Here is a 24074-nt window from a genome sequence, read left to right as displayed (position 1 = left end):
TTGTCATGAGATGGTCAACTCACCCACTCTCTTTCCTGCAGGTCTGTGTCCTGACTGGGATCAGTGGGATCAGACCAAACCTGTGGACAACGCCCGTGAGGCCATGCAGCAAGCTGACGACTGGCTGGGCATCCCACAGGTAAGAGAACAACCATGAAGTCTGGGAAATGCTTCTCACCACAGTTTTGTAAGGAATGTGCTCGTTCCCCTGTTCATTGGGCCCCCGTGAGGCGCGCATTCTCAGTGGTGGTTGCGATCGGCTCTGGGTCGGTTGATCAGTTTAATGTCCTCAGTGTGTCAGGGTCTCCATCGATGTCGACAACCTTCCAGACCGGTCTTGAAACGGGGACCATGCATTGAGGATATAAGACTATGGATATGAGGCTGTTGCAGCGCTGTAAACATTCAGGTGGCAGGTTATGTCAGCTGACACTAATTAATGTTCATTCTGAGTAACTTAATAACAAGCCAAGATGTCTACTCAAAGTTAAACTTTCAACTTAAGCACATCAATCATTTAAGCTTTTTAACTCTGTTATTTCATAATGTCAGATACATCTTTAAACAACATTTAGCTGAATATGAGACTTAGGATAAAGGCCAAAGAAAACCTTGATCGGGACAGCAAATATTACTGAAACTGTGGGAAATATTGTATTTTTAGCTGCAGATTAATACACATTTGGTGCCCTGGAGTCTAGTGAGTATTTGATTTTGTTGACAATAAGAAAAAGATTAAGACATATCCTTTAAGGAGCTCATTGAGCGCCTTGGTAGCCAAACAACCGCACCGGGTTTGATACCGGCCGTAGTACCTTTGTTGCATGTCATAACCCTCTCTGTCTCCCCAATTTCAATACCGTGCTCTGTTACATAAAGACAAAAAATCCCCAGAAAATAATTTTTTTAAACAAACTACTGAGAAGGTTTGTTTGAAATCACTGAGCGTTTCCTCCTGCACGGGACAGAACCTAATAAACAATGCCGTCTGGTGGTGAGCTCACCTGCACATTATGTGGAGAATCAACTCCAACATTCTACCCGCCATCGTGCTGGTCCAGAGTGGAACAGTTTACACATTACACAGGGAGACTGTAAATATACTTTCGCCTGGGCCGCTCTGGTAAAGGTCTGACAGTGTTTTGTCGGCACAGGCTGGCAGCCGGCACAGCCTGGTAGCCTGGCAGAAGGCACAGCCTGGCAGCCGGCACAGCCTGGCAGAAGGCACAGCCTGGCAGAAGGCACAGCCTGGCAGCCGGCACAGCCTGGCAGAAGGCACAGCCTGGCAGAAGGCACAGCCTGGCAGAAGGCACAGCCTGGCAGCCGGCACAGCCTGGCAGAAGGCACAGCCTGGCAGAAGGCACAGCCTGGCAGCCTGGCACAGCAGGCACAGCCTGGCAGCAGACTGAGCCTGGCAGTTGGCACAGCATAGCGTGCCTGCAGTTGGCTCTGTGGTCGCTGCGGTTTCCGCCTTGTGCTCGGTTTCTGCTCAGAAGCCGTCCCTGGCCCTTCCCCTGCTGTGTCTGCGGGCTGTAAGCATGTCTGAATGAGAGGGCGCCTGCCGCTTGGCGTGTGAGAGTCTCAGGTACTTTCTGAGCCGAAGAAGAGGCCGCTATGTGGTTTTGAATGCAAAATCACAACACTCTTTGTGGGTAGTACAGTCTCCATGGCAACTAATAGAGCCCTGCTTTTGGCTGCATGGTTTCCCTTTCACCAGGAAACATGCTAACAAGAACATCTGTCTTCATGTCCCGTCCTGTTAGGTGATAACCCCTGAAGAGATCGTGGACCCCAATGTGGACGAACACTCAGTGATGACCTACTTGTCCCAGTTCCCCAAAGCTAAGCTGAAGCCTGGCGCACCTCTACGACCCAAACTCAACCCCAAGAAGGCCCGTGCCTATGGGCCAGGTACACACACACACACACACACACACACACACACACACACACACACACACAGGTTGGACTCGAACAGTAAGAGTGACTTTCAATTCAATTCAGTTTATTTTGTATAGCCCAAAATCACAAATGACTAATTTGCCTCAGAGGGCTTTACAATCTGTACACATACGACATCCCTGACCTTTGACCTCACATCGGATGAGGATCAGCACTTTCTGATTGTTCTGGAAACTGACTTAAATGTGACGTGTGTGTGTGTGTGTGAGAGACAGCACTTCTTAGGTATGCATCTACAGCGCTGTGGGGCTCAGTCTAGGATCATTCTTTCTAATGTCCTCTCTGAAGGTGTGGAACCTCTCGGTAATGTTGTGATGAAGAAGGCTTTGTTCACCGTGGAGACCATCAGCGCAGGAATGGGAGAGGTGCTGGTTTATGTGGAGGACCCTGCAGGACACAGAGAGGAGGTGAGACACTTGGGTTTAGTACCACGCGTATTTGGGCCATCAAAAATGAAACAATTGCAGAGCTGGAGGAGATGGGTTGGGTTCCCTGAGAAAAATAAGAATTTCCCAGACTAAAGTGGTGCATTTTTGAGAAAAAAAATCCTGAATATTCTCTTAGATTATAAAGACATGAATTTGCAACTTCAATCATTGAAAATATCCATATTTAATCTTAAATGTTTTCTCTGAATATTACCCCGCTCCCCTGGCGCCGTAATACATTGTTGTTCCTACAATGGCTCTAATATGCCTTTGTAGTTCAGACCTTCTGAGATACTTAAAGTGTGTTACTGTGTTGTTAATGCTTTGAACTACTTCCTCCAGGCTAAAGTGACAGCCAACAATGATAAGAACCGCACCTCCTCGGTCTTCTACATCCCTAAAGTCACAGGCATGCACAAGGTGAGCTTCTTTCTTACATTGCTGTCATATGACTCCAGCATAGATGCTGGAGGTCGCTGGTGGAAAGTACATTTTGCATTTTATTTGTCCTGTAGTGTACGAAACCTATTGGGTGCTTTGTTCTATGACAAAAATAATGTAACCTGTTTCAAGAGTTGTTACGCAGACCTGCCTTATTCTGTCTTGTTTGAAAATATAAACAGTAGAATACAATTTGTAGAACATTTGGATGGAAATATTTTCTCTCCAATGCAATTTTTGGGATTTAAGGACTCAATGAGACAGAAATGTATGATAAATTGAGTTTGGGGTGCAGTAATCAGATTGTTCAGTGCTGATACAGATAGCTGCAGAAAGAGGAGCAATCTGATTCCACTGGTTCATCGAGAAGCTGTAGCCTCACTGTGTGGAAGAACATGGGATTGTTCTTTTGTGTCAAGCAACATAAAACTTGCTTTCCTAACTTTGCAGGATATAATGTACATATAAATAAAACCATAGAATTGTATTGAATGGATGAGCCCCACTGTCACAGATACCAGATCCAGCTCTTTGAGTCAGTATCGTCCTGATATCTGAATCAGTGCATCATAGTTTTAATGTCTGCTCTTGAGCGGCCACAACACAAATACTGCTCATTAATTAATCCGTCAGTAATAATTCTATGATGAACAGTATCTAACACGTGGGGTTTCCAGGCACTGAGCTCGCTCTCCGTTCTGCTCTGTAGGTGACGGTGCTGTTTGCAGGGCAGCACATCTCTAAGAGCCCCTTCGACGTGGAGATCGGCAAGTCTCAGGGAGACTCCAGCAAGGCCACGGCCCAGGGACCAGGCCTCGAGCCCTCTGGAAATATCGCCAACAAGACCACCTACTTTGACGTCTACACAGCAGGTAATGGCATGGGCGATGGGGGTGAGGTCCGGCTGCTCTGCACAGGAAGTCCACGCAGACTTTCTACCCACTCTAGTATTCCCTCTTCCCTCTCATGTCCGTCTCAGGCGCTGGTGTTGGCGAGGTGGAGGTGATGATCATTGACACTGCCGGCAAGAACACCACGGTGACCTGCACCATCGAGGACAAGGGCAACAGTAGCTACCGCTGCACCTACAAACCCACCCAGGAGGGCCAGCACACCATTTACGTCACCTTCGCCGGTGGTCAGATCAGCAAGAGTCCCTTCATGGTCACCGTGGGAGAGGGTAGGAGTTCTACATGTAGTCCTATCATTAGGATAGGAATAGCTTTAATGTGTTCTGTAAGTCAGCAACGTTACATTAAAGTCTAAGATCTCCTTCTCTAATAACCATCAGCTAGTTCACTGTCAGTCTTAAAGGCAAAATGACATGTTCTTTTTTCAGTTGCGTCTAATGTTTTCTTGACTTCTCCTGCCACTGTATGGGATGTTGTGTCCTTTCTTCCTTCTCCTTGATAGAGGCCTGATGGTATCTCTCCTCTCTCTGGAACGGCCTCTTCCTTCTGCTGTCATTTCCTGTTTCCTGGGATCTCTCTTGGGTACCCACTGTGTGTGTGCGATTGCATGCATGACTGTGTGTAGATATGTGCCTGCTATATATACTGTATGTGTGTCCTCTGTCTGTAAACTCTAAATGACAGATGCTTAATTCCTTCCAGCTCACGAGTAGTCGTAGGTTTACACACAGACACAGTAGCCCAACACAAAAATACAGCTTTTAGCACTAAGATTCTGGATTTCTAGGAATTAAAATAACAGATTTGTGGAAGGGTTGGAAAAAGCGTGGGGTGACTATCTGTATTAAAAGCATAGAACGCTTTATTAATGCAATATAAGAAAACGCTGTAATATCGGTGACAACAAGGTCTTAACATGTGTAACTAATGGCTTTTAAAAATGTTAGAATAATAATGAATGCTAAAATGTGGCACAGGTTAATAAAAATAGTCTTAAAGTCACAGAACTGAGTCAGTAATGTCAGATACATAGGAATATTTATATGATTTTAGCTGATATTAGCCTCCGTAAGATGCTGCTAGAAGCAGACCAAATGTCAAAACCTTTCTTTCTCATTTCAAATACTGATGATGATAAATGCTTGTGTTTATATATCCCAATAACACAAATCACAATTATTCTGAAGGGGCTTCACAACCAAGTGTCCATTTCTAAGTGTTAATAAGTCATTAAGAGTGTGATCATCAAGTCTGCATTTATGTTAATTAGTTGTTAATAAATTTTAGTTCACATAGTCTGTAGCTCTTCTCTAAAACTGTTTTTATAAATGGTTTATAACCTATAAAGTATAAGTAAGTAATGTATTAACCATTAATACAATTATTATGTGTAACCTATATAAATGGGCCTTCTTTAGGACTTTCACGTTGGACTTTCGCTTGCGGTTATTAAATGTTGAGTGCTTTTATTGTGAAAGGTAAGAACAGGAGGAGTGTATCTGATCTGCGCTGCCTTTGTCAAGAGCTAGCGTTGCTTCATAAATATAGGCGCAACTCAACCTGTCAGTGATTGGTTGATGCCTTTTTTCTTGGTGCGATTAATCAGAAATGGCAGCCCAAAGAAATACATATAAATATATCTGAGAATATTTCTTATTCGCCAAGTAATTTTCCCGTTCTGTGTGCAAGTGTTCATGATTAAAACAACAGTTTGAAAAAATAAGTTTGTAAGTTAATTGTAGGAACCTGTCCAGGTCACCTGCTGACATTAAAATAGGTTTTAATAAAATGACATATATCTGCATTCTTCCTCTTAGAGTGCCACGTAGTCCACTTCCTGGAACATATCTGGAGCCGGCTTCTCTTCCTGTGGGTTTCCTTTGCTTCCTGCAGGGCATCAAGCTGTGACTCAGCAGCTCCTATTTGATGCACTTTTAATCAGGACATATGTCTTGTGGTTTGTGAATTCACTCTGTGGGATTAGATAGATGGGCGGGTGGGACAGGATGACTGAAACAGGTGGGACAGGATGACTGAAACAGGTGGGACAGGATGACTGAAACGCACTGAAAAGCTTTCCAGCAACCCTCGTTCTTCCTAAACGATGGATTGGAAATTGTTTTCTTTCATCACTCCCCCGCTTCATTCCCCACACTTCATTGTGTGTTTCTCTCTCTCTCTGTTTCATTGTGTGTTTCTCTCTCTCTGTGTTTCAATGTGTGTTTCTCTCTCTCTGTTTCAATGTGTGTTTCTCTCTCTCTCTGTTTCATTGTGTGTTTCTCTCTCTCCGTGTTTCAATGTGTGTTTCTCTCTCTCTGTTTCAATGTGTGTTTCTCTCTCTCTCTGTTTCATTGTGTGTTTCTCTCTCTCTGTGTTTCAATGTGTGTTTCTCTCTCTCCGTGTTTCAATGTGTGTTTCTCTCTCTCTGTGTTTCATTGTGTGTTTCTCTCTCTCTGTGTTTCATTGTGTGTTTCTCTCTCTCTCTGTGTTTCATTGTGTGTTTCTCTCTCTCTGTGTTTCATTGTGTGTTTCTCTCTCTCTCTGTGTTTCATTGTGTGTTTCTCTCTCTCTCTGTGTTTCATTGTGTGTTTCTCTCTCTCTCTGTGTTTCATTGTGTGTTTCTCTCTCTCTCTGTGTTTCATTGTGTGTTTCTCTCTCTCTCTGTGTTTCATTGTGTGTTTCTTTCCACAGCATGCAACCCCAGCCTGTGCAAAGCTAAGGGTCGTGGTCTGCAGCCGAAGGGCCTGAGGGTGAAGGAGACGGCTGACTTCCAGGTTTACACCAAAGGAGCCGGCACTGGGGAGCTCAAAGTCAACATCAAGGGGCCCAGTGAGTCGCTTTGTTGTTTCCGTTTATGGAAACTCATCATTTGAGAACATAGTGGGGTGTTGAGCAGCCAAAGAGCCAGAGGTTTTGTTCAGGAGTTGGTGGAGACCAACGCAGAGCTGTAAGAAGAGGGAAGATGGGAATCCATCAGGTAGCCCAAAAAACGATTCCAAATGAAGGCAAGATATTTCCTGTTTCTGCCATAACCTTTGCCAAAGCAACCGTAGCTTGCTCAAAAAATGCTGAGAGGTCGTTTAGAGCCATTGAGTGCTTATTTCCATGTGCCATGTGTACAAAAGTAGTCACACAGACTCTTACTAGCTTTATCATTAGCTGGTATTGTTATCAATAACAATACATTTCTTCAAGCTAAAATAGCTAATGTCTGTCCAAAAAAGTGTCAAGACATGTCCCTCTAGTCTTCTGTAAAAGAAGACTAGAAGGGTTTTTAGAATGAATCATAGCTTTAAAACTAGATCACACCAGCCGTGACGCCACATTTTGGTAAAATGGGGGGCTCCTTGCTTCCTAAAATTGTCAGTTGATAAAAAATTGTTTAAAAAGGGATATTGATGGTCATCTTTGCATTTGCAGAGGGACTCGAGGAGCCGTGTAAAAGGAAAGATCTTGGAGATGGTGCGTACGGTTTTGAGTATTACCCCAGCACACCTGGAACATATACCATCACCATCACCTGGGGAGGACAGCACATCCCCCGCAGGTACGCACACACTTGCATGGAAACCAGGACCACACCTGAACCACATTGACCTGTGACTGATCGCTCTCTGCTCCGTTTAGTCCCATTGAGGTCAAGATTGGCGCCGAGGCCGGCCAGCAGAAGGTGAGGGCCTGGGGTCCGGGGCTGGAGTTTGGCGTTGTTGGCAAATCTGCTGACTTTGTGGTGGAGGCGGTTGGAGACAACGTCGGTACACTGGGTGAGTACGCTGGAGAGACGAGACGACGCACACTGTAAAAGCATTCTGAAAATTTGGCCTTCACTTCCTTACCGACGGCTCTTCTAAGCTCGCTGTTGTTTCCCTGTTCAGGCTTCTCCGTGGAAGGTCCATCTCAGGCCAAGATAGAATGTGACGACAAGGGCGATGGATCCTGTGACGTGCGCTACTGGCCCACAGAACCTGGGGAGTATGCAGTGCACGTGCTGTGCAACAGCGAAGACATCCAACACTCTCCCTTCATGGCTGAGATTGTCAACCCACCAGCCAAAGACTTCTACCCCGACAAGGTGCACACACACCCAGGGTTGAGTATGGAGGACTAAAGCTGACTATATAATACATTACTCAATGAATATATAAATACAATAATAAAGAAAGTAGTTGAACACATAAAAGCCTCAGTTATCAAATACATGTGCAATTTAACAAATTACTTATTTTAGTATACATGTTATTGTATTTGATTATCCATATATTGTTATAAATGAATTCTTAATTATTCTTTATTCAACATATATTTCTGTATTTCTTCAACCATATGTTAATGAGGCCACGTAGTGGGGAGCGAGGCCGGAGTAATCAATCTGAACTCTCACATACGTTAACTAATGGCTGTAAAGTGACTCCATCAAGAACCACACCCCTTGATTAACATGAGGGAAGAAATGGAGACATAATTGTGAACAGAAACAATAAATGCATTATTGGAAATAATTAAATATGAATTAATTGCTTACAAAATAAGTAATTTGTCAAATAAATAAATAAATGCTATTTATTAATGACAGATTTAGTTCTCCATACAGTACAAGTGCACTTCCATGTTGTAAAACATCCAACTGAGCCCTTCAAGTGTTAAACTGTATTCCTGAAGCTCTGAATGCGTTTATTCCAGGTGAAAGCATTTGGTCCAGGCCTTCAAAGCAGCGGTTTGGCTGTTGGAAAGCCCACCGAGTTCACAGTTGATGCCAAGCAAGGAGGAAAAGCTCCTCTGAAGATTGCAGCTCAGGTGTGTGTGTGTGTGTGTGTGTGTGTGTGTGTGTGTGTGTGTGTGTGTGTGTGTGTGTGTGTGTGTGTGTGTGTGTGTGTGTGTGTGTGTGTGTGTGTGTGTGTGTGTGTGTGTGTGTGTGTGTGTGTGTGTGTGTGTGTGTGTGTGTGTGTGTGTGTGTGTGTGTGTGTGTGTGTGTGTGTGTGTGTGTGTGTGTGTGTGTGTGTGTGTGTGTGTGTGTGTGTGTGTGTGTGTGTGTGTGTGTGTGTGTGTGTGTGTGTGTGTGTGTGTGTGTGTGTGTGTGTGTGTGTGTGTGTGTGTGTGTGTGTGTGTGTGTGTGTGTGTGTGTGTGTGTGTGTGTGTGTGCCTCTGGCTTCATCTTCTGAACACATCCCCACAGGACGGTGAAGGTGCGCCTGTGGAGGTACAGATTAAGGATAATGGCAACGGCACATACGCCTGTACTTACACCCCTCGTAAACCAGTAAAACACACCGCCATGGTCTCCTGGGGAGGAGTCAACATCCCTGACAGCCCATTCAGAGTGAGTCCCCAGACGCACACTTTCACAAAGGGTATCTCATCACGGGAAAGCTTCCTAAGCGGTTGTGTGTTTGTTTTTTTGATCACAGATGAATATCGGAGCAGGCTGTCATCCAAACAAGGTGAAGGTCTCAGGACCAGGGGTGGCCAAGACTGGCCTCAAGGCCTTCGAGCCAACATACTTCACAGTTGACTGTGCAGAGGCTGGGCAAGGTAAAGACACAAAGCATCCTTTCACACAATACATCTCAGTATGTTCTGCCACTGTATAATGAATGTTTTATTAACCACATGCGTAGCTTAGACAGGAGATCTGCAGAATGTAATACTAGTTCATCAAAAACGATGCCAGTTCCTATGTGTCATGTTAAAGGGGTTACTTGTAGTTACACACCATAGATGACCATCATCCAACTTATTTTCTTAGCTATTTTTAGCTTTCCAGAGCAAGTGAGCGTCTGTCAGCTCATTGCTTTGTTTTTCCCAGACTGTAAACACATCGCTCACTGTTCTAGAACGTAGCCCAGTGTACCTACCTGCCCAATGACTAATACTGATGACCCAGTTACCAACTAGCAAGTGGAGAAAGTGGAGCGTTCAGCAGCTAGTGGGCCAGATGTTTGCCTCAGGAGTTGGTGGAGAGCACTCAACTCAAATCGAGCTTAGTTAGTCTTTCATTCATCTGATGGACAGACGTGACTCCAGATAGAAGCTAATGTTGCTCTGTGTCTTGTGGATGTGTAAATGGGTTTTGGATGCTAATACATTTGTCTTAAAGGAATAGTTTTTAAAGTGTAGTTGTATAAGCTACTTCTTCATAGTCAGTGTATTATTACTGCTTCAGTTCCCCGTCTGACAACAGGGTGAAGGTGAAAGTATTCTTTTAGTTGTCTAAGATACGTCCACAGCAGTTCATTGCTTTGTTCCCGTGCTGTTCCTTCAAACTCATATACTGTAGTAATACACTGACTGTGGAGAAGAATCTGTCATTGTTGTGTTTTATCTGCTTCCACCGCCCACTAGTGACCAACCTTCTGTTATGTGTGTTTATTTGAGTTACCTCCCCTTAACTCATTAGTTGAAGTAAGTAAGCTAAATGGCTGCACTGTGAAGCATCAGAAATCACTTTGATCTCCTGCCCTCCTCAGGTGACATCAGTATAGGAATCAAGTGTGCCCCCGGAGTGGTGGGACCCGCAGAGGCCGACATAGACTTTGACATCATTCGGAACGACAACGACACGTTCACTGTCAAGTATACTCCTCCTGGAGCCGGCAGCTACACCATCATGGTCCTGTTTGCTGACCAGGTGAGGTTGAATCCTGCAGAGTGTGTAGGATCCAACATTGACTGTATTCCATTTGGTAACACAGCATTGCTTCTGTTTGTTACTTAGGCTATTCCCATGACGCCCATCAGGATCAAAGTGGATCCTTCTCACGATGCCAGCAAAGTCAAGGCAGAGGGACCAGGACTCAGCCGCAGTGGTGAGGACACCTATCCAGTAGTTCAATTCTGTGCTCTTGTGTTGATCACAGCTCATACCAACATCCTGTGTTCTGTTTATTGCAATCAAACCGAGAAAAAAAAAATAGATTTCCTGTGAGATGGATCATTTTGGGAATGTTGGATGGATGGAAATGTTGTGACGTATTGTTTTTTTTTCATTTTAGTCACAACTTGCTAACATCCCCGTTATCTTTCAGGCGTTGAATTGAACAAGCCCACTCATTTCACTGTGAGCACCAAAGCAGCAGGGAAGGCAAACCTGGACTGCAATTTCAGCGGCCCAACCAAAGGAGAGGCTGTCAAGGACTTTGAGATCATCAACAACCATGACAACACGCACACTGTGAAGTACACACCTGTGCAGCAGGTGAGATTCTAGATGTCTAAAATATGTCTACAGCAGTGCTAGTACTCCTATCTCAAACTCATCTACTGCAATAAAATGCTGACGATGGAGAAGGACCTCTTGAAACCACACTTCTAAACATCTGAACTAGCCCTCTAAGTTGCAGTGGTTTACGAGGAATGCCTTCAGCTGGACCAGTGAGAACACCTGAGATATACTAGGATTACAAACAGAGCAATCTTTGGGAATGCTAATGACCTCACTCCTCATCCTCCTGGACCTGACTGCTGCATTTGACACAGTGGATCACACTTTCCTCCTAGAGCGCCTCCACACCATCATTGGACTGTCAGACTCAAGTGGTTCCAGTCCTTTCTGGCGGAACTGAATGTGTCACTGGGAAGATACAAGTCCAGACTGCTCCCTGTCTCCTGTGGTGTTCCGCAAGGGTCGGTCCTCGGCCCCATCCTCTTCATTATTTACATGCTCCCCCTCGGTCGTGTCATCAGCCAACATAGGATGTCCTTCCACTGTTATGCTGACGACACACAGCTCTACATCAAAACTGCCCCAAGCCCCTCTGCAGCCATGTCATGTCTCACTGTCTGTCTTGGGGAGATAAATGCATGAGCAACAACTTTCTCCAGTTAAACAGTAGCAAAACCGAAGCCCTCCTTGTTGGCACTCCACACCAGGTTCAGTCATCCTGCATAACTCATATCACCTTTGATGGTCAGGTCATACCCCTCTCCTTCAGTCACTAATCTGGGAGTTAGGTTTGACCCTCACCTGACCTTTAATGATCGTATAAAATACCTGTGCAAAACCTCCTTTTATCATATCAAAAACATCTCCAAACTCTGCCCCTCTTTAACCCTGTTGGATGCAGAGAAGCTTGTCTTTTATCTCCTCTAGACTGGACTACTGTAATTCATTATTCACTGGGATCACTGGCAAGAACATCCAGAAACTAATACATTCAAAACAGCGCTGCCAGGATCCTGATGAGTCTGGAAATATGAGCACATAACACCCATTCTCCACTAGCTCCCTGTCTCATTCCGGACTACAATGTCCTACTACTCACCCAGAAATGCATAAATGGAAATGCACCTCCGTACCTACTAGTCCCCAAACCTCCACCCGCATCCTCCACAAACAGCTCGCTCCTCCGGGTCCCCAACAACAAGCTCCGCCCCCTGACCACGTGGGGGCAACCCAGACCCTGGACTGTTTTAAGACCGGCCTTTTGCTTATGGGACAGTCTCCCTGACCTGGCTCTAACTCCATAGTTAATGGATAGACGTGAGAGCGGTATGGATTTTGTAATCTGACTGGCAAGAAAGTGAGTAAGCTTAACTCCCAAAATGGCAAACTATTCCTCAAAATGGATTCAATCATGTACACATTTTGTATGGTGTCATGGGAAAAAGGGTTATATAGAATAATTCTCATCACAAAAGTATGAACATTTATAAATTGATTGTGCAGAACATTTTAGAACTGTCATTTGCTTGGTCAGTCATAAACAGGCGGGATTTGTGTTGGTCCTTTTAATATGTTATGCTGTTAGTCAAGACCGCATGCTTCTTAGTGTGCACCCTTTCCTACATATGAATTGGTGTGATCACATCTATCTCCCCTTCCTGCCTCAGGGCCCTCTGGGAGTTGCTGTGACTTATGGTGGAGATCACATTCCCAAGAGCCCCTTCAGCGTTGCCGTGGCACCCACACTAGACCTCAGCAAGATCAACGTCACAGGCCTGGGAGACAGTGCGTACCTTTCCTGCCCTCACTCTTCTTCTGCACCTTTTGAGTTGATCCTCATAGGACGTTTCAGGGTGGAAGTGAAATGTTAGACCTGTTTTATTTTAATTGATGATTTTTCCTTACTATGAATATTTGAATCATGTCTTTTCATTATTTTCCTTTCTCTTTTCGCAGTTGCCCATATAAAAAAAACTCTCAACCAAACCATTTAATATCTGGAATAGTTTGTTTTACAGTGACCTCTTTGCTCTGTCTCATTGTAGAGATGACTGTAGGCAAAGACCAGGAAGTGACTGTCAAATCAAAAGGTGCTGGGGGTCAGGGGAAGGTCGCCGCCAAGGTGACCTCACCATCAGGGAAGCCAGTGACCAGCAAGGTGTGACACATCATTTACTGATTTGCTGATTTGCATTCTAGAAGCTTGGTGGCCATTTTTGAAAGGACATGTGTGTTCCTCTCATTTGCCTCCATTAAGTTCTAAATGTCTTTCATTTAGAGCTAAATCTGGCCTCTCTCACATATGATGCTGTTAATATGTGCTTTTATCTAGAGTATAAACCTGTTCCTAATGTCTTGTTCCAGGTTGAGCCAGGGCTGAGCCCAGAGACCAGTCAGGTGAAGTTCATCCCCCGAGAGGCGGGGCCATACCAGGTTGAACTGACCTATGATGCAGTGCCTATCCCTGGATCCCCCTTCAACCCGACAGCTTATCCTGTCTCCGATCCTTCCAAGGTCAGCCACAGTTACTGACCGACGGTGGTGTTGCACATCCATATAATACAATGTGTTTAACATGTAAAAAGTTATTAATCATGTATATCTGTCCGTTCCCTTCTCAGGTCCGCTGCTCTGGCCCAGGCCTGGAGCGCGCCAAGGTCGGGGAAACAGGGGAGTTCATCGTGGACTGCACCAACGCCGGCCCGGCCGAGCTAACCATCGAGATCATCTCGGACAGCGGCACCGAGGCCGAGGTTCACATCCAGGACAACGGAGACGGGACCTACACTATCACCTACATCCCCCTCTACCCCGGCTCGTACACCCTCACCATCCGCTACGGCGGTCAGGATGTGCCCAACTTCCCCGCTCGGCTCACCGTGGAGCCTGCGGTCGACGCCAGCGGAGTGCGTGTGTTCGGACCAGGAGTGGACGGCAAAGGTAAAATCTCCTGTAGAAGATTTGGTTTAACTCGCACAGTATTTTGTGTTCTGGCACTAGATTTGATGTATTTTGTGTATGATTTTTATTTTTCATCCCTATCCCTTTATCCTATGGCCACTAGGGACTGATCCACATTGAAATACACTTTAGTACAGTGTTTCTGCTATCACTTCAGAAAAATTCGTCTCTTGCACCACAGCAACCCTCGACCTGATATTACCCTCTCTGAATGACTCCAATGAGTTCCCACGGTGGTTTACAGATGTCTAACTTGGAAAAAGAAAAAGAAGAGAGAGCACCGTCATCTATTGTCTACATCAAGAGTATCTGAATCGGTTTAAGCTTGTAAACATATCCCGTGTCCTGTGTGCTTTAGGGATTTTCCGCGAGGCGACCACAGACTTCACCGTGGATGCTCGTGCTCTCACACAGACCGGAGGTGACCACATCAAAACCCTCATCAGCAACCCGTCTGGCAGCCGCACGGACGCCCTGATCGCCGACCTTGGAGATGGAACCTACAACGTGGAGTACACTCCGTACGAGGAGGGTGAGTTCAAACAGAACAATGTGTGCAGAGTGTCTCTGGGTTGTTATTAGATTCTCTAACGCTGACCTTGTATTGTGCGAACGCCTCAGGCCCGCATAGTGTAGAGGTCTGCTACGACGGCTCTTTGGTACCCAAGAGTCCGTTCCGTGTCGCCGTCACTGAGGGCTGCGATCCAGCTCGCGTTCGTGTGCATGGTCCCGGCCTGAAAGGCGGCATCACCAACAAGCCCAACAAGTTCACTGTGGAAACCCGGTAAGCATTCACTCAAGTCCCTTTTCAACCGCGGGAACTATCTAAGTTAAGTTCCAGGAACATGTCACTCCCTAAAAAGGGAGTTTTTCCTGATCCTGGGACAGGGATGACGTATGTGTACAGGTTGTAAAGCCCTCTGAGGCAAATGTGGGATATAATAAACTGAATTGAACTGAATTAAAAAAAACACGTGTTCGGGGGTAGTACTTTCTGAAAGTGCAGGACTGACTTGTCAAGCAGGACTGACTTGTATTGTTTGATGACATTAAAAGTAAAGTTAGGCTTTGCTGTCAGCTTCCCGATTCATCTAAAAAAAGACTGATGAGGAAAAGTATATAAAAGAAAATATATTTTCTTTTCACAATCAATAAACACCAAATGTCGTCGCAGTGAGCATTTCTTCTATGTTTTAGATGAAACGGGCACGCTACCGGTGTCCCATGTCATTTTTCTTTTTCATACGTTAGCGGACTAATTTGACTAGTCTTTGCTGGTTTTTAGACCGCTGTGGAAACAGACAAATGGAGGAATCTTTTAGTTCCTTGAAAAATAGTCCCGGGACCAAAATTACCGGGAGCTTTTTTTGGTGGAAACGGGACTTTGGAAGAGTTGAAAGTGGAAAAGGCAAATGTCACTAACGTTTGTCCTGCTTGTTTCTTCAACGTCCATCGTCTTCCCTCTGCAGAGGAGCAGGTACTGGTGGTCTTGGGCTGGCAATGGAGGGTCCTTCAGAGGCCAAAATGTCCTGCACTGATAACAAGGATGGCAGCTGCAGTGTGGAGTACATCCCATACGAGACCGGCAAGTACAACCTCAACATCACCTATGGAGGACAGCCCATCAAAGGTACGGGACGGCTCCCGCTGGATGTCAAACAGACATTTACATCTTACTGCCATTATGTTTCACGTTTTAAAGAAACAATTGCTTTCTAATGAAAGACGGTGAGCAACTGTTGTGTCTCTCATAGTGTCCGTCTAAAGCACAGGTGTCAAACTCGAGGCCCGCTGGCCGAATCCGGCCCGCCACGTCATTTTATGTGGCCCGCGACAGCTTGAAAGACATATGATCACCTTTGCCTGGGCAAAGAAATATTAAGAAAAAGATCCTGTGCTTTTTTGCATTCAAAAAGAGAAGTGAATTTTCACATCGCTTTACTTGCGTGAGTTTACTCGCCGGACTATTTGTGATCATTCGCGCTCGAAGCACCGGAGAGGAGGCGTTGGCTTATCGCCATAGATAGCATTTTGGCTTTCTTGAAGAAAAGTTACTTACTTGATTCTTGTTGTTCTGAGTTTGTAGTCATGGTTGAATGCACTTATTGTAAGTCAGCTAAATGACATGTAATATAATGAAACAGTTAATTAATAAGAGAAATAAGCACTATTTCTGCTTTGTACATGTTGTGCAAGGCCCACAAACGCCGGACCATCAAGCCCTCGTGTCTAGGTTCATAATATTAATATGATATATTATATATTATATACAATATTATCTGTAGACGCACGCAGCTTCTCCAGGAACTGCGTCTGGAGGACGGCCGCTTCAAGACCATCAACTTATCCTCCATATTGTCTGATTCAACAACAGCATGACGTCAGTGATGTCAGGCGGAGCATCTCAATGCTGATTGGCTGTGACGACACAGCCTCACATGTTTCGCCCGAGTTAAAACATTCAGCTTGTGCGAATGAGCTCGAAGTTTTCACGTTAATCGCATCCATACGTCTGTGCATTGACTTTTAAAAACATCCCAAGTTCTCCCATTATGAATTCCTCCCTCAGCTCTGTCACTGGTACACTAAGGATGAGTGCTGCTTAATATTGTTCAGTATTTACCTACTAATAAGGTAATCAGAAGAAAAGTTACTGTTGTATACTTGAATCTGCACTTTTTGTTTAATTAATTTTGAGTTTGTGGATAAAAGCTGCTCCTCAAGACACTGACTTGTTTCCATGGTATTGTTGGTTGTTATAGATTCAGTGAGTGAGTATTCTCAGCTAAAGTTACCAGTTGAGAGCCACTGCCCCAGACCCCAGACCCCAGACCGGTTGAGAACCACTGCCCCAGACCGGTTGACAACCACTGCCTCAGACCGGTTGACAACCACTGCCTCAGACCGGTTGACAACCACTGCCCCAGACCGGTTGACAACCACTGCCCCAGACCGGTTGACAACCACTGCCCCAGACCGGTTGACAACCACTGCCCCAGACCGGTTGACAACCACTGCCCCAGACCGGTTGACAACCACTGCCTCAGACCGGTTGACAACCACTGCCCCAGACCGGTTGAGAACCACTGCCTCAGACCGGTTGAGAACCACTGCCCCAGACCGGTTGACAACCACTGCCCCAGACCGGTTGACAACCACTGCCTCAGACCGGTTGAGAACCACTGCCTCAGACCGGTTGACAACCACTGCCTCAGACCGGTTGAGAACCACTGCCTCAGACCGGTTGAGAACCACTGCCTCAGACCGGTTGACAACCACTGCCCCAGACCACGTCTGTCACATGTACTTAGCAGCTCACTATTTGTTGGACCAGAGTTATGTCAAAGTTAATGTAATAACGTGCGTTTGATACAGTAATGCGTCTTTCTTAACCCTAAATTAAATGGATTTATGTTTATAATAATGGATAAATTGGTTTACATATCTTTTTACATTTATATAAATGCTTGTACACTATTTTTACACTTGAATAAACAATAATCAAATGCAAAGACAGTAATTGAACAATATGTTCGGGAGTAGTTACAATTATAAATTCTATATACAATCATACAGTGTTACAGTTTGAGGGCACCCATGATGCTGATCTGGCCCACGGTGAAAATGAGTTGACACCCCAGGTCTAAAGAGTCAGAAAGTCACAGCAAGACTTTCTGACTCTTTAGACGGACACGATGAGAGGACAAATGTGAGGGTTTTTAAAATGTTACAATTTCAGCTTGCTAACCTGCAAAGACAGGTTAAAATAATTATGTTCTAACTTCTCTGAGGTTTTGTCTGCAGGTAGTCCGTTCTCTGTGCCAGTCAGTGACACAGTGGACAGTACCAAGGTGAAGTGCCTGGGTTCCGGCCTGGGGAACAATGTCCGAGCCAACATCCCCCAGGCATTCACAGTAGACGCCTCCAAAGCTGGAGTCGCCCCACTGCAGGTCCGTGTACAAGGACCCAAAGGTAAGTGTGTGTTGTAACGTTTCTGTGTATATTTATTCACGATTAAAGCTGGTATTTTGTGTAATCACATCTAAATATTTAATACTGAGGTATTGCACTTCTTTGATGTGTTTAGGTGTGGTGGAGCCAGTGGAAGTGGTGGACAACGGCGATCAGACTCACACAGTCAACTATGTTCCCACCAGAGAGGGACCCTATTCCATTAATGTGTTGTATGCTGATGAGGAGATCCCACGCAGGTAACACACACAGATCTGTGTACAGTCAATATGTTCCCCTTTCGCTTCAGTTTGTGTTCATGCACCCTCTCATCTATCCCTCCGTCAGCCCCTACAAGGTGAAGGTGCTCCCCACCCACGATGCCAGTAAGGTGCGTGCCAGCGGACCTGGCCTCAACACCACCGGGGTGCCCGCCTCTCTGCCTGTCGAGTTCACCATTGATGCCAAAGATGCAGGAGAGGGATTGCTGGCGGTGCAGATCACTGTGAGTGATCACATGTAATGCAAATCATGAAAATAAGAAACAATTACTTTGGTTAACTGTTTAAAAAAACTACTTTGGTCACTTTCCCTGCTGCAGGACCCGGAGGGGAAGCCAAAGAAGGCCAATATCCGTGACAACCATGACGGGACCTATCTGGTGTCCTACGTGCCGGACATGACTGGCAGATACACCATCCTCATTAAGTATGGAGGGGATGAGATCCCATACTCCCCCTACCGTATCAGGGCCCTGCCCACCGGAGACGCCAGCAAGTGCACTGTCACAGGTGTGTACCGGACGGTCAGACCACTGCTCATACACACGTTGGAAAAATGAACTCATACATTTCATTTTTTACCTCTGCAATCATTTTAGATCATTCCGTTTGTTTTTTTTGGAGCCCGAAGTGACAATAATTGAATGAGAGGGTGAAGCTAGGTCCGGCACCGCCGGGTACCGTTAGCATAAATAATGCTGATGCTAGATACCTGGCTTGGTTATGTAATTCAGGTTAACGTGATATTAAAAGGGATGCTAATTTTGGCTAGGAAAAAACAGGCTTAAAACTAAATGTACTTACCAGGAATTATTAACAATCAAACAGTAAACAACATGGAACTAGAGATTGAGACCATACACTCATGTTTACAATGTTTACTGAGGGAATAAATCAAGAAAGAAGTAGAGTCATTTATATAGACTTCTATACAACCAGAGGAGTCGCCCCCTGGTGGTCAGTAGAGAGAATGCAGCTTTAACACATGAAGCATAGACTTCTATACAACCAGATCTGAGATTGCAAAATGGGAATAAATAAATTCTGAAATTTTTCGGTTTAGTCATTAAAGATTTCCTTTCTCGGTGTACTGCTGCTCTTATCTCATTTTTATTACGCATTGTTATGTTGTGTTCCTCACGCTGTGCTCCTCAGTTACACTCCCCGCTGTGTACACACACACACACATACACACACACACACACACACACACACCCTCCCTCTCTGCTTCACACTCCACCATCACCGTTTGTTTTCATCCAAGTGTTTGGAGCACAGTTATTGCCTCCCACCACCCCCACGCCCACCTGACTGTCACTTGTGTTTTCTCTCGCTCCTCCCCTGCTTCTCACCGTTCATTTTGTCAGTCTCAATCGGCGGTCACGGTTTAGGTAAGCCTATTGAACGACTTTGTAATGCAGAGGACCTGCTCTACCTCTTCTCTTTCCTGTCAGCATGGAGGATAGTGGCACTAGCTTTCAACATCCCATTCTCTCTCTTTTTCTACCTCTCCTCTTATATCTCTCTCTCTCCCAGTGCAGTTTCTTCCACTCATCTCTTTTTCCAATTCCTCTGTCATAACGGCTCTCATTTTTGATTGGACAGACTAATGGACTAACAGAGGATGGCATGGTGGAATGGCTAATATAGCTGTCAGTTCTACTTGGAACTGTATGATAACAACCTATGAGTCATTGGTAATAACATACAGTAGATGGAAATAACAAGAATGGACCTTATCCAGCGTCATCTCGGTCTCATGTTTCTGGAATGTGCATGCTAACTGTAGTGTGTGTGTGTGTGTGTGTGTGTGTGTGTGTGTGTGTGTGTGTGTGTGTGTGTGTGTGTGTGTGTGTGTGTGTGTGTGTGTGTGTGTGTGTGTGTGTGTGTGTGTGTGTGTGTGTGTGTGTGTGTGTGTGTGTGTGTGTGTGTGTGTGTGTGTGTGTGTGTGTGTGTGTGTGTGTGTGTGTGTGTGTGAATAAGATAAAGCATTCTACATCTCACCACTGACCCTTTCTTCTTGATTCTTCAGGAGCTGGTGTCGGCCCAACTATCCAGATTGGCGAGCAGACCGTCATCACTGTGGACGCCAAGGCTGCGGGGAAAGGCAAGGTGACGTGCAGCGTGTGCACGCCCGAGGGGGCGGAGCTCGACGTGGACGTCGTTGAAAACGAGGACGGGACGTTCGACATCTTCTACACGGCGCCGCAGCCTGGCGAGTATGTCATCTGCGTCCGCTTCGGAGGAGAGCACATCCCTAACAGTCCCTTCCAAGTCACGGTGAGTGTTTTTACTTTTACTTACACGCGGATGCTCTTTCACCGCAATGCCCTGTGCACTGTTTAGTGGGACAACAGGAACAAATGCAACAGAGTAAAACTGGTCGAGTTGCAGGCAGAGAGCAATTATTAAGAATAGTCTTGAAGTTAAAGTGTTCTTTAATATTTTACAAAACAAAAAACGGTAGTGTATATAACTGTATATATGTGTGTGTGCGTATATATATATATATATATATATATATATATATATATATATACATACACACTGAGTATGGAGAATAGCTCATACAAGCACACTTCTAAACATGTGAACTGTCCCTTTAAGCTATCGTTAGCATTGGTTTACGAGGAATCCCTTCAGCAGGATATTGGCCAGTGATTACAGGACAAGATGTACTAGGATTATAAACCTACACACAGCTCTGTTTGTATTTAGTAGAAAGGTGTGAGTGAGGGATGCTAAGTTCCCTGATGCTGTTTCTATCCACAGAAGCTTCGTGATTGGGTCCTGGTTGCGCCAGACATTTTCTAATTCACTCTGACTGCTGTTTTATTTCCCTCCAATCCCCTTCCATCTTTTTGACCCTTTCCCTCCCCTACACAACCCTTACCTACCCCACCCCCCTCAGGCGCTGGAAGGAGCTCCATCAGACCAGCTCATGCAGCAGAGCCAAATGCCCCAGTACTACGCTCAACAGCCCTGGGTACCTAAAACCTCTGCCTCCAGCCTCTCTCATCCTTTTTGTCTTCCTTTCTCTCCTCCACGTCATCATACATGGCCTCCTGTCATCAGCCTGCATCAGTGTCTCTCTTTACAGGTGTTTTTACCTCTGAGGGGACTTCTTCTTCCTCCAGCTCATAAACAGGATTCCTTCAACACATGGACAGTGCAACAGAGCTGCACAATACAACGTTTAAAAAAACATTAAATGATATTCTTCTCCTGAGTGTTGCCGCTCCAAAAGTGTGCACACAGGTTTTATTCGGCAACATGGGAACTATTTCTCCTTCCACTTTAGGAATGAAACATTTAACTCTTTGTGCAGCCGTCTGTTCAGCACTGCTCCATGTCGATTCGCTCAGGAGACCAAAAAAATCCATTTTGAGAACGATCAATGTGTCAGCCGCTCCACATTTTACAAAATGGCCAACTGTGCTTTGTCAGCCTCCTTTGACCTTGCAGTGTTTTTGTCCTCATCTCATCCTCTCTCGCAGTTTTGTGTCGGTGTCATCATCCTGACCATGATCACTGTTGTCACCTCCACCTTCAACCTATTCATCTCGTGATTGTCTTTGTGTTGGTGTTTGGGAACCTTTACCCCCACCCCCCCTGACTGTTAATGTAACCACACCCATCTCCACGGGCTGCATATCTGACCTCCGGCCTCTTGTCTCCTAGGCAACCGACAGGCCGATGGGAATGAACGGTCTGGATGTGGCGGGGCTGAGGCCGTTTGACCTCGTCATCCCATTCACCATCCAGAAGGGAGAGATCACAGGTAAGTCTGCACTATAGTGAGCACACTCTTTAGCAATGCTGTCGGCGTCTCACTGTGCGCTGCGTGTCTGTCCTCTGATGAAGGTGAGGTCCGGATGCCATCGGGCAAGGTGGCCAAGCCTGACATCACAGACAACAAGGATGGCACTGTGACGGTCAAGTACGCTCCCACTGAGGCCGGTCTGCACGAGATGGACATCAAATACGATGGCATCCACATCCCTGGTACGACTTATAGTCCATTGTTTCCAACAGGAATTAATAACTTTGAACATGATGAATCTGTTGTCATTCACAGGAAGTCCCTTACAGTTCTATGTGGACTACATGAACAGTGGTAATGTCAGTGCCTACGGGCCAGGCCTCATCCACGGGACCGTCAACAAGCCGGCAGTCTTCACTGTCAACACCAAAGATGCCGGTGAGGGTATGTACTGACTGTACCAATAAATGTTTAACCCTTTTACTTTTTAGTATTTTCTTCATCTATTTGTTGTTTTTGTTGTGATCCAATATAATTGATTGTCAAGATGCAATGGAAACTACACAATTAAAAACAAATAACGATTTAAGGAAAATAAGAAATGAATAGAAACACACGTGTGTGTGTGTGTGTGTGTGTGTGTGTGTGTGTGTGTGTGTGTGTGTGTGTGTGTGTGTGTGTGTGTGTGTGTGTGTGTGTGTGTGTGTGTGTGTGTGTGTGTGTGTGTGTGTGTGTGTGTGTGTGTGTGTGTGTGTGTGTGTGTGTGTGTGTGTGTGTGTGTGTGTGTGTGTGTGTGTGTGTGTGTGTGTGTGTGTGTGTGTGTGTGTGTGTGTGTGTGTGTGTGTGTGTGTGTGTGTGTGTGTGTGTGTGTGTGTGTGTGTGTGTGTGTGTGTGTGTGTGTGTGTGTGTGTGTGTGTGTGTGTGTGTGTGTGTAAATAGTAACTCCACCACACTAAACACTGTCTGCTCACATCGTGTGCTGGAAAGGGGGTCTGTCTCTGGCCATCGAGGGTCCATCCAAGGCAGACATCAGCTGTGTTGACAACCAGGACGGGACCTGTACCGTGTCCTACCTGCCTGTCCTGCCCGGAGACTACAGCATCCTGGTCAAATACAATGACAAGCACATCCCCGGCAGCCCCTTCTCTGCTAGGATTACTGGTAATATCACCGGTCCTCGGATCCTTAATTATAAACTGGAAGTACCAAGTCCACCATTTTGGAGACATTTTCACATTGATTGGATCTCTTTGTAACAACATGAACAAAAGAATAACACATTAAAGGTGCAGTTCTTGGTGCATATTAATAAGCTCTGGCCAAATGCATATGAATTATTGAGTTATGGCCAAAAATGTGCAAAATCTAATCAGCCAAATATAAAGAAATCCGCTCAAGGAGATATAAAATGAATGGCCCTTGAGTACAGGTGGACATTTGTGACAGATTTAAAATAACTCCTTTCAGGTGTTCCCGAGAATGGAACGGACATATAACCCAAGGACAAGAATACGTTAAATTCTGGCGAGATCTTTTTAAACTAAACCTGCACTCATAGAAGCCCATAGAAGAACTCCTTATTCCATTGGTACCGAAGCTGGGGTCATGCTTTAACTCCTTTTTACCTCCTAGTTTCCCAAATACCCTTACCAGTTGATCAAGTCAATGGGGGGTGCTGTAAAAGGTGTGTCTTCTCTCCTGCTGTGTCCTCAGGTGATGACTCCATGAGGATGTCCCATCTGAAGGTGGGCTCAGCCGCAGACATCCCTCTGGACATCGGGGAGTTTGACCTCAGCCAGCTGACCGCCTCCCTGACCACGCCCTCGGGCCGCGAGGAGCCCTGCCTGTTGAAGATGCTGCGTAACGGACATGTTGGTGAGTGAGTGGTGGAAGTCTCACGCTGTCACGCTTCTTCATCCTTGTTTCACGCTGTCACCCTCCTCTTGCTTTTTGTCTGTCACAGGCATCTCGTTTGTTCCTAAGGAGATCGGAGAGCACTTTGTGAACATCAAGAAGAACGGTCGCCATATTCCCAGCAGCCCCATCTCTGTCATAATCAACCAATCGGAGATCGGCGACGCCAGCCGCGTGCGTGTGAGTGGACAGGGCCTGAACGAGGCCCGGACCTTCGAACCCGCCGAGTTCATCATCGACACGCGTGAAGCAGGTATACACTGGATTCAAAGAATATTACTGCATTTCTTTGTCAGCCATCCA

General features: G+C 45.6%; 1 protein-coding gene across 5 annotated transcripts in view; it reads left to right on the top strand.

Annotated features, from left to right (window-relative positions):
* flna (filamin A, alpha (actin binding protein 280)) overlaps positions 1 to 24074 on the top strand; it is a 47884-nt gene that overhangs the window by 16685 nt on the left and 7125 nt on the right. Inside the window, exons 4-39 of one of the 5 annotated variants that reach the window (XM_034537322.1) lie at positions 42 to 139; positions 1764 to 1911; positions 2251 to 2369; positions 2733 to 2810; positions 3541 to 3703; positions 3811 to 4011; positions 6434 to 6571; positions 7163 to 7289; positions 7370 to 7506; positions 7618 to 7814; positions 8423 to 8536; positions 8916 to 9059; positions 9148 to 9271; positions 10207 to 10367; positions 10455 to 10545; positions 10765 to 10934; positions 12569 to 12686; positions 12947 to 13059; positions 13266 to 13415; positions 13523 to 13841; positions 14221 to 14394; positions 14484 to 14646; positions 15332 to 15492; positions 17667 to 17834; positions 17950 to 18073; positions 18162 to 18318; positions 18415 to 18604; positions 19462 to 19485; positions 20127 to 20374; positions 21006 to 21080; positions 21776 to 21875; positions 21959 to 22099; positions 22173 to 22301; positions 22845 to 23018; positions 23571 to 23732; positions 23821 to 24024. In XM_034537322.1, coding sequence (XP_034393213.1) covers positions 42 to 139; positions 1764 to 1911; positions 2251 to 2369; positions 2733 to 2810; positions 3541 to 3703; positions 3811 to 4011; positions 6434 to 6571; positions 7163 to 7289; positions 7370 to 7506; positions 7618 to 7814; positions 8423 to 8536; positions 8916 to 9059; positions 9148 to 9271; positions 10207 to 10367; positions 10455 to 10545; positions 10765 to 10934; positions 12569 to 12686; positions 12947 to 13059; positions 13266 to 13415; positions 13523 to 13841; positions 14221 to 14394; positions 14484 to 14646; positions 15332 to 15492; positions 17667 to 17834; positions 17950 to 18073; positions 18162 to 18318; positions 18415 to 18604; positions 19462 to 19485; positions 20127 to 20374; positions 21006 to 21080; positions 21776 to 21875; positions 21959 to 22099; positions 22173 to 22301; positions 22845 to 23018; positions 23571 to 23732; positions 23821 to 24024 — 5304 coding nt within the window. The remainder of the gene's footprint in view (positions 1 to 41; positions 140 to 1763; positions 1912 to 2250; positions 2370 to 2732; positions 2811 to 3540; positions 3704 to 3810; positions 4012 to 6433; positions 6572 to 7162; positions 7290 to 7369; positions 7507 to 7617; positions 7815 to 8422; positions 8537 to 8915; positions 9060 to 9147; positions 9272 to 10206; positions 10368 to 10454; positions 10546 to 10764; positions 10935 to 12568; positions 12687 to 12946; positions 13060 to 13265; positions 13416 to 13522; positions 13842 to 14220; positions 14395 to 14483; positions 14647 to 15331; positions 15493 to 17666; positions 17835 to 17949; positions 18074 to 18161; positions 18319 to 18414; positions 18605 to 19461; positions 19486 to 20126; positions 20375 to 21005; positions 21081 to 21775; positions 21876 to 21958; positions 22100 to 22172; positions 22302 to 22844; positions 23019 to 23570; positions 23733 to 23820; positions 24025 to 24074) is intronic. The other 4 variants (XM_034537317.1, XM_034537319.1, XM_034537318.1 and 1 more) reach the window with 4 other exon arrangements.

The sequence above is a fragment of the Cyclopterus lumpus genome, chromosome 7 (genome assembly GCF_009769545.1).
Source record: "Cyclopterus lumpus isolate fCycLum1 chromosome 7, fCycLum1.pri, whole genome shotgun sequence".
NCBI lineage: Eukaryota > Metazoa > Chordata > Actinopteri > Perciformes > Cyclopteridae > Cyclopterus > Cyclopterus lumpus.
Note: the sequence above shows the minus strand (reverse complement) of the source record. Positions and strands in the feature narration are given on the sequence as shown.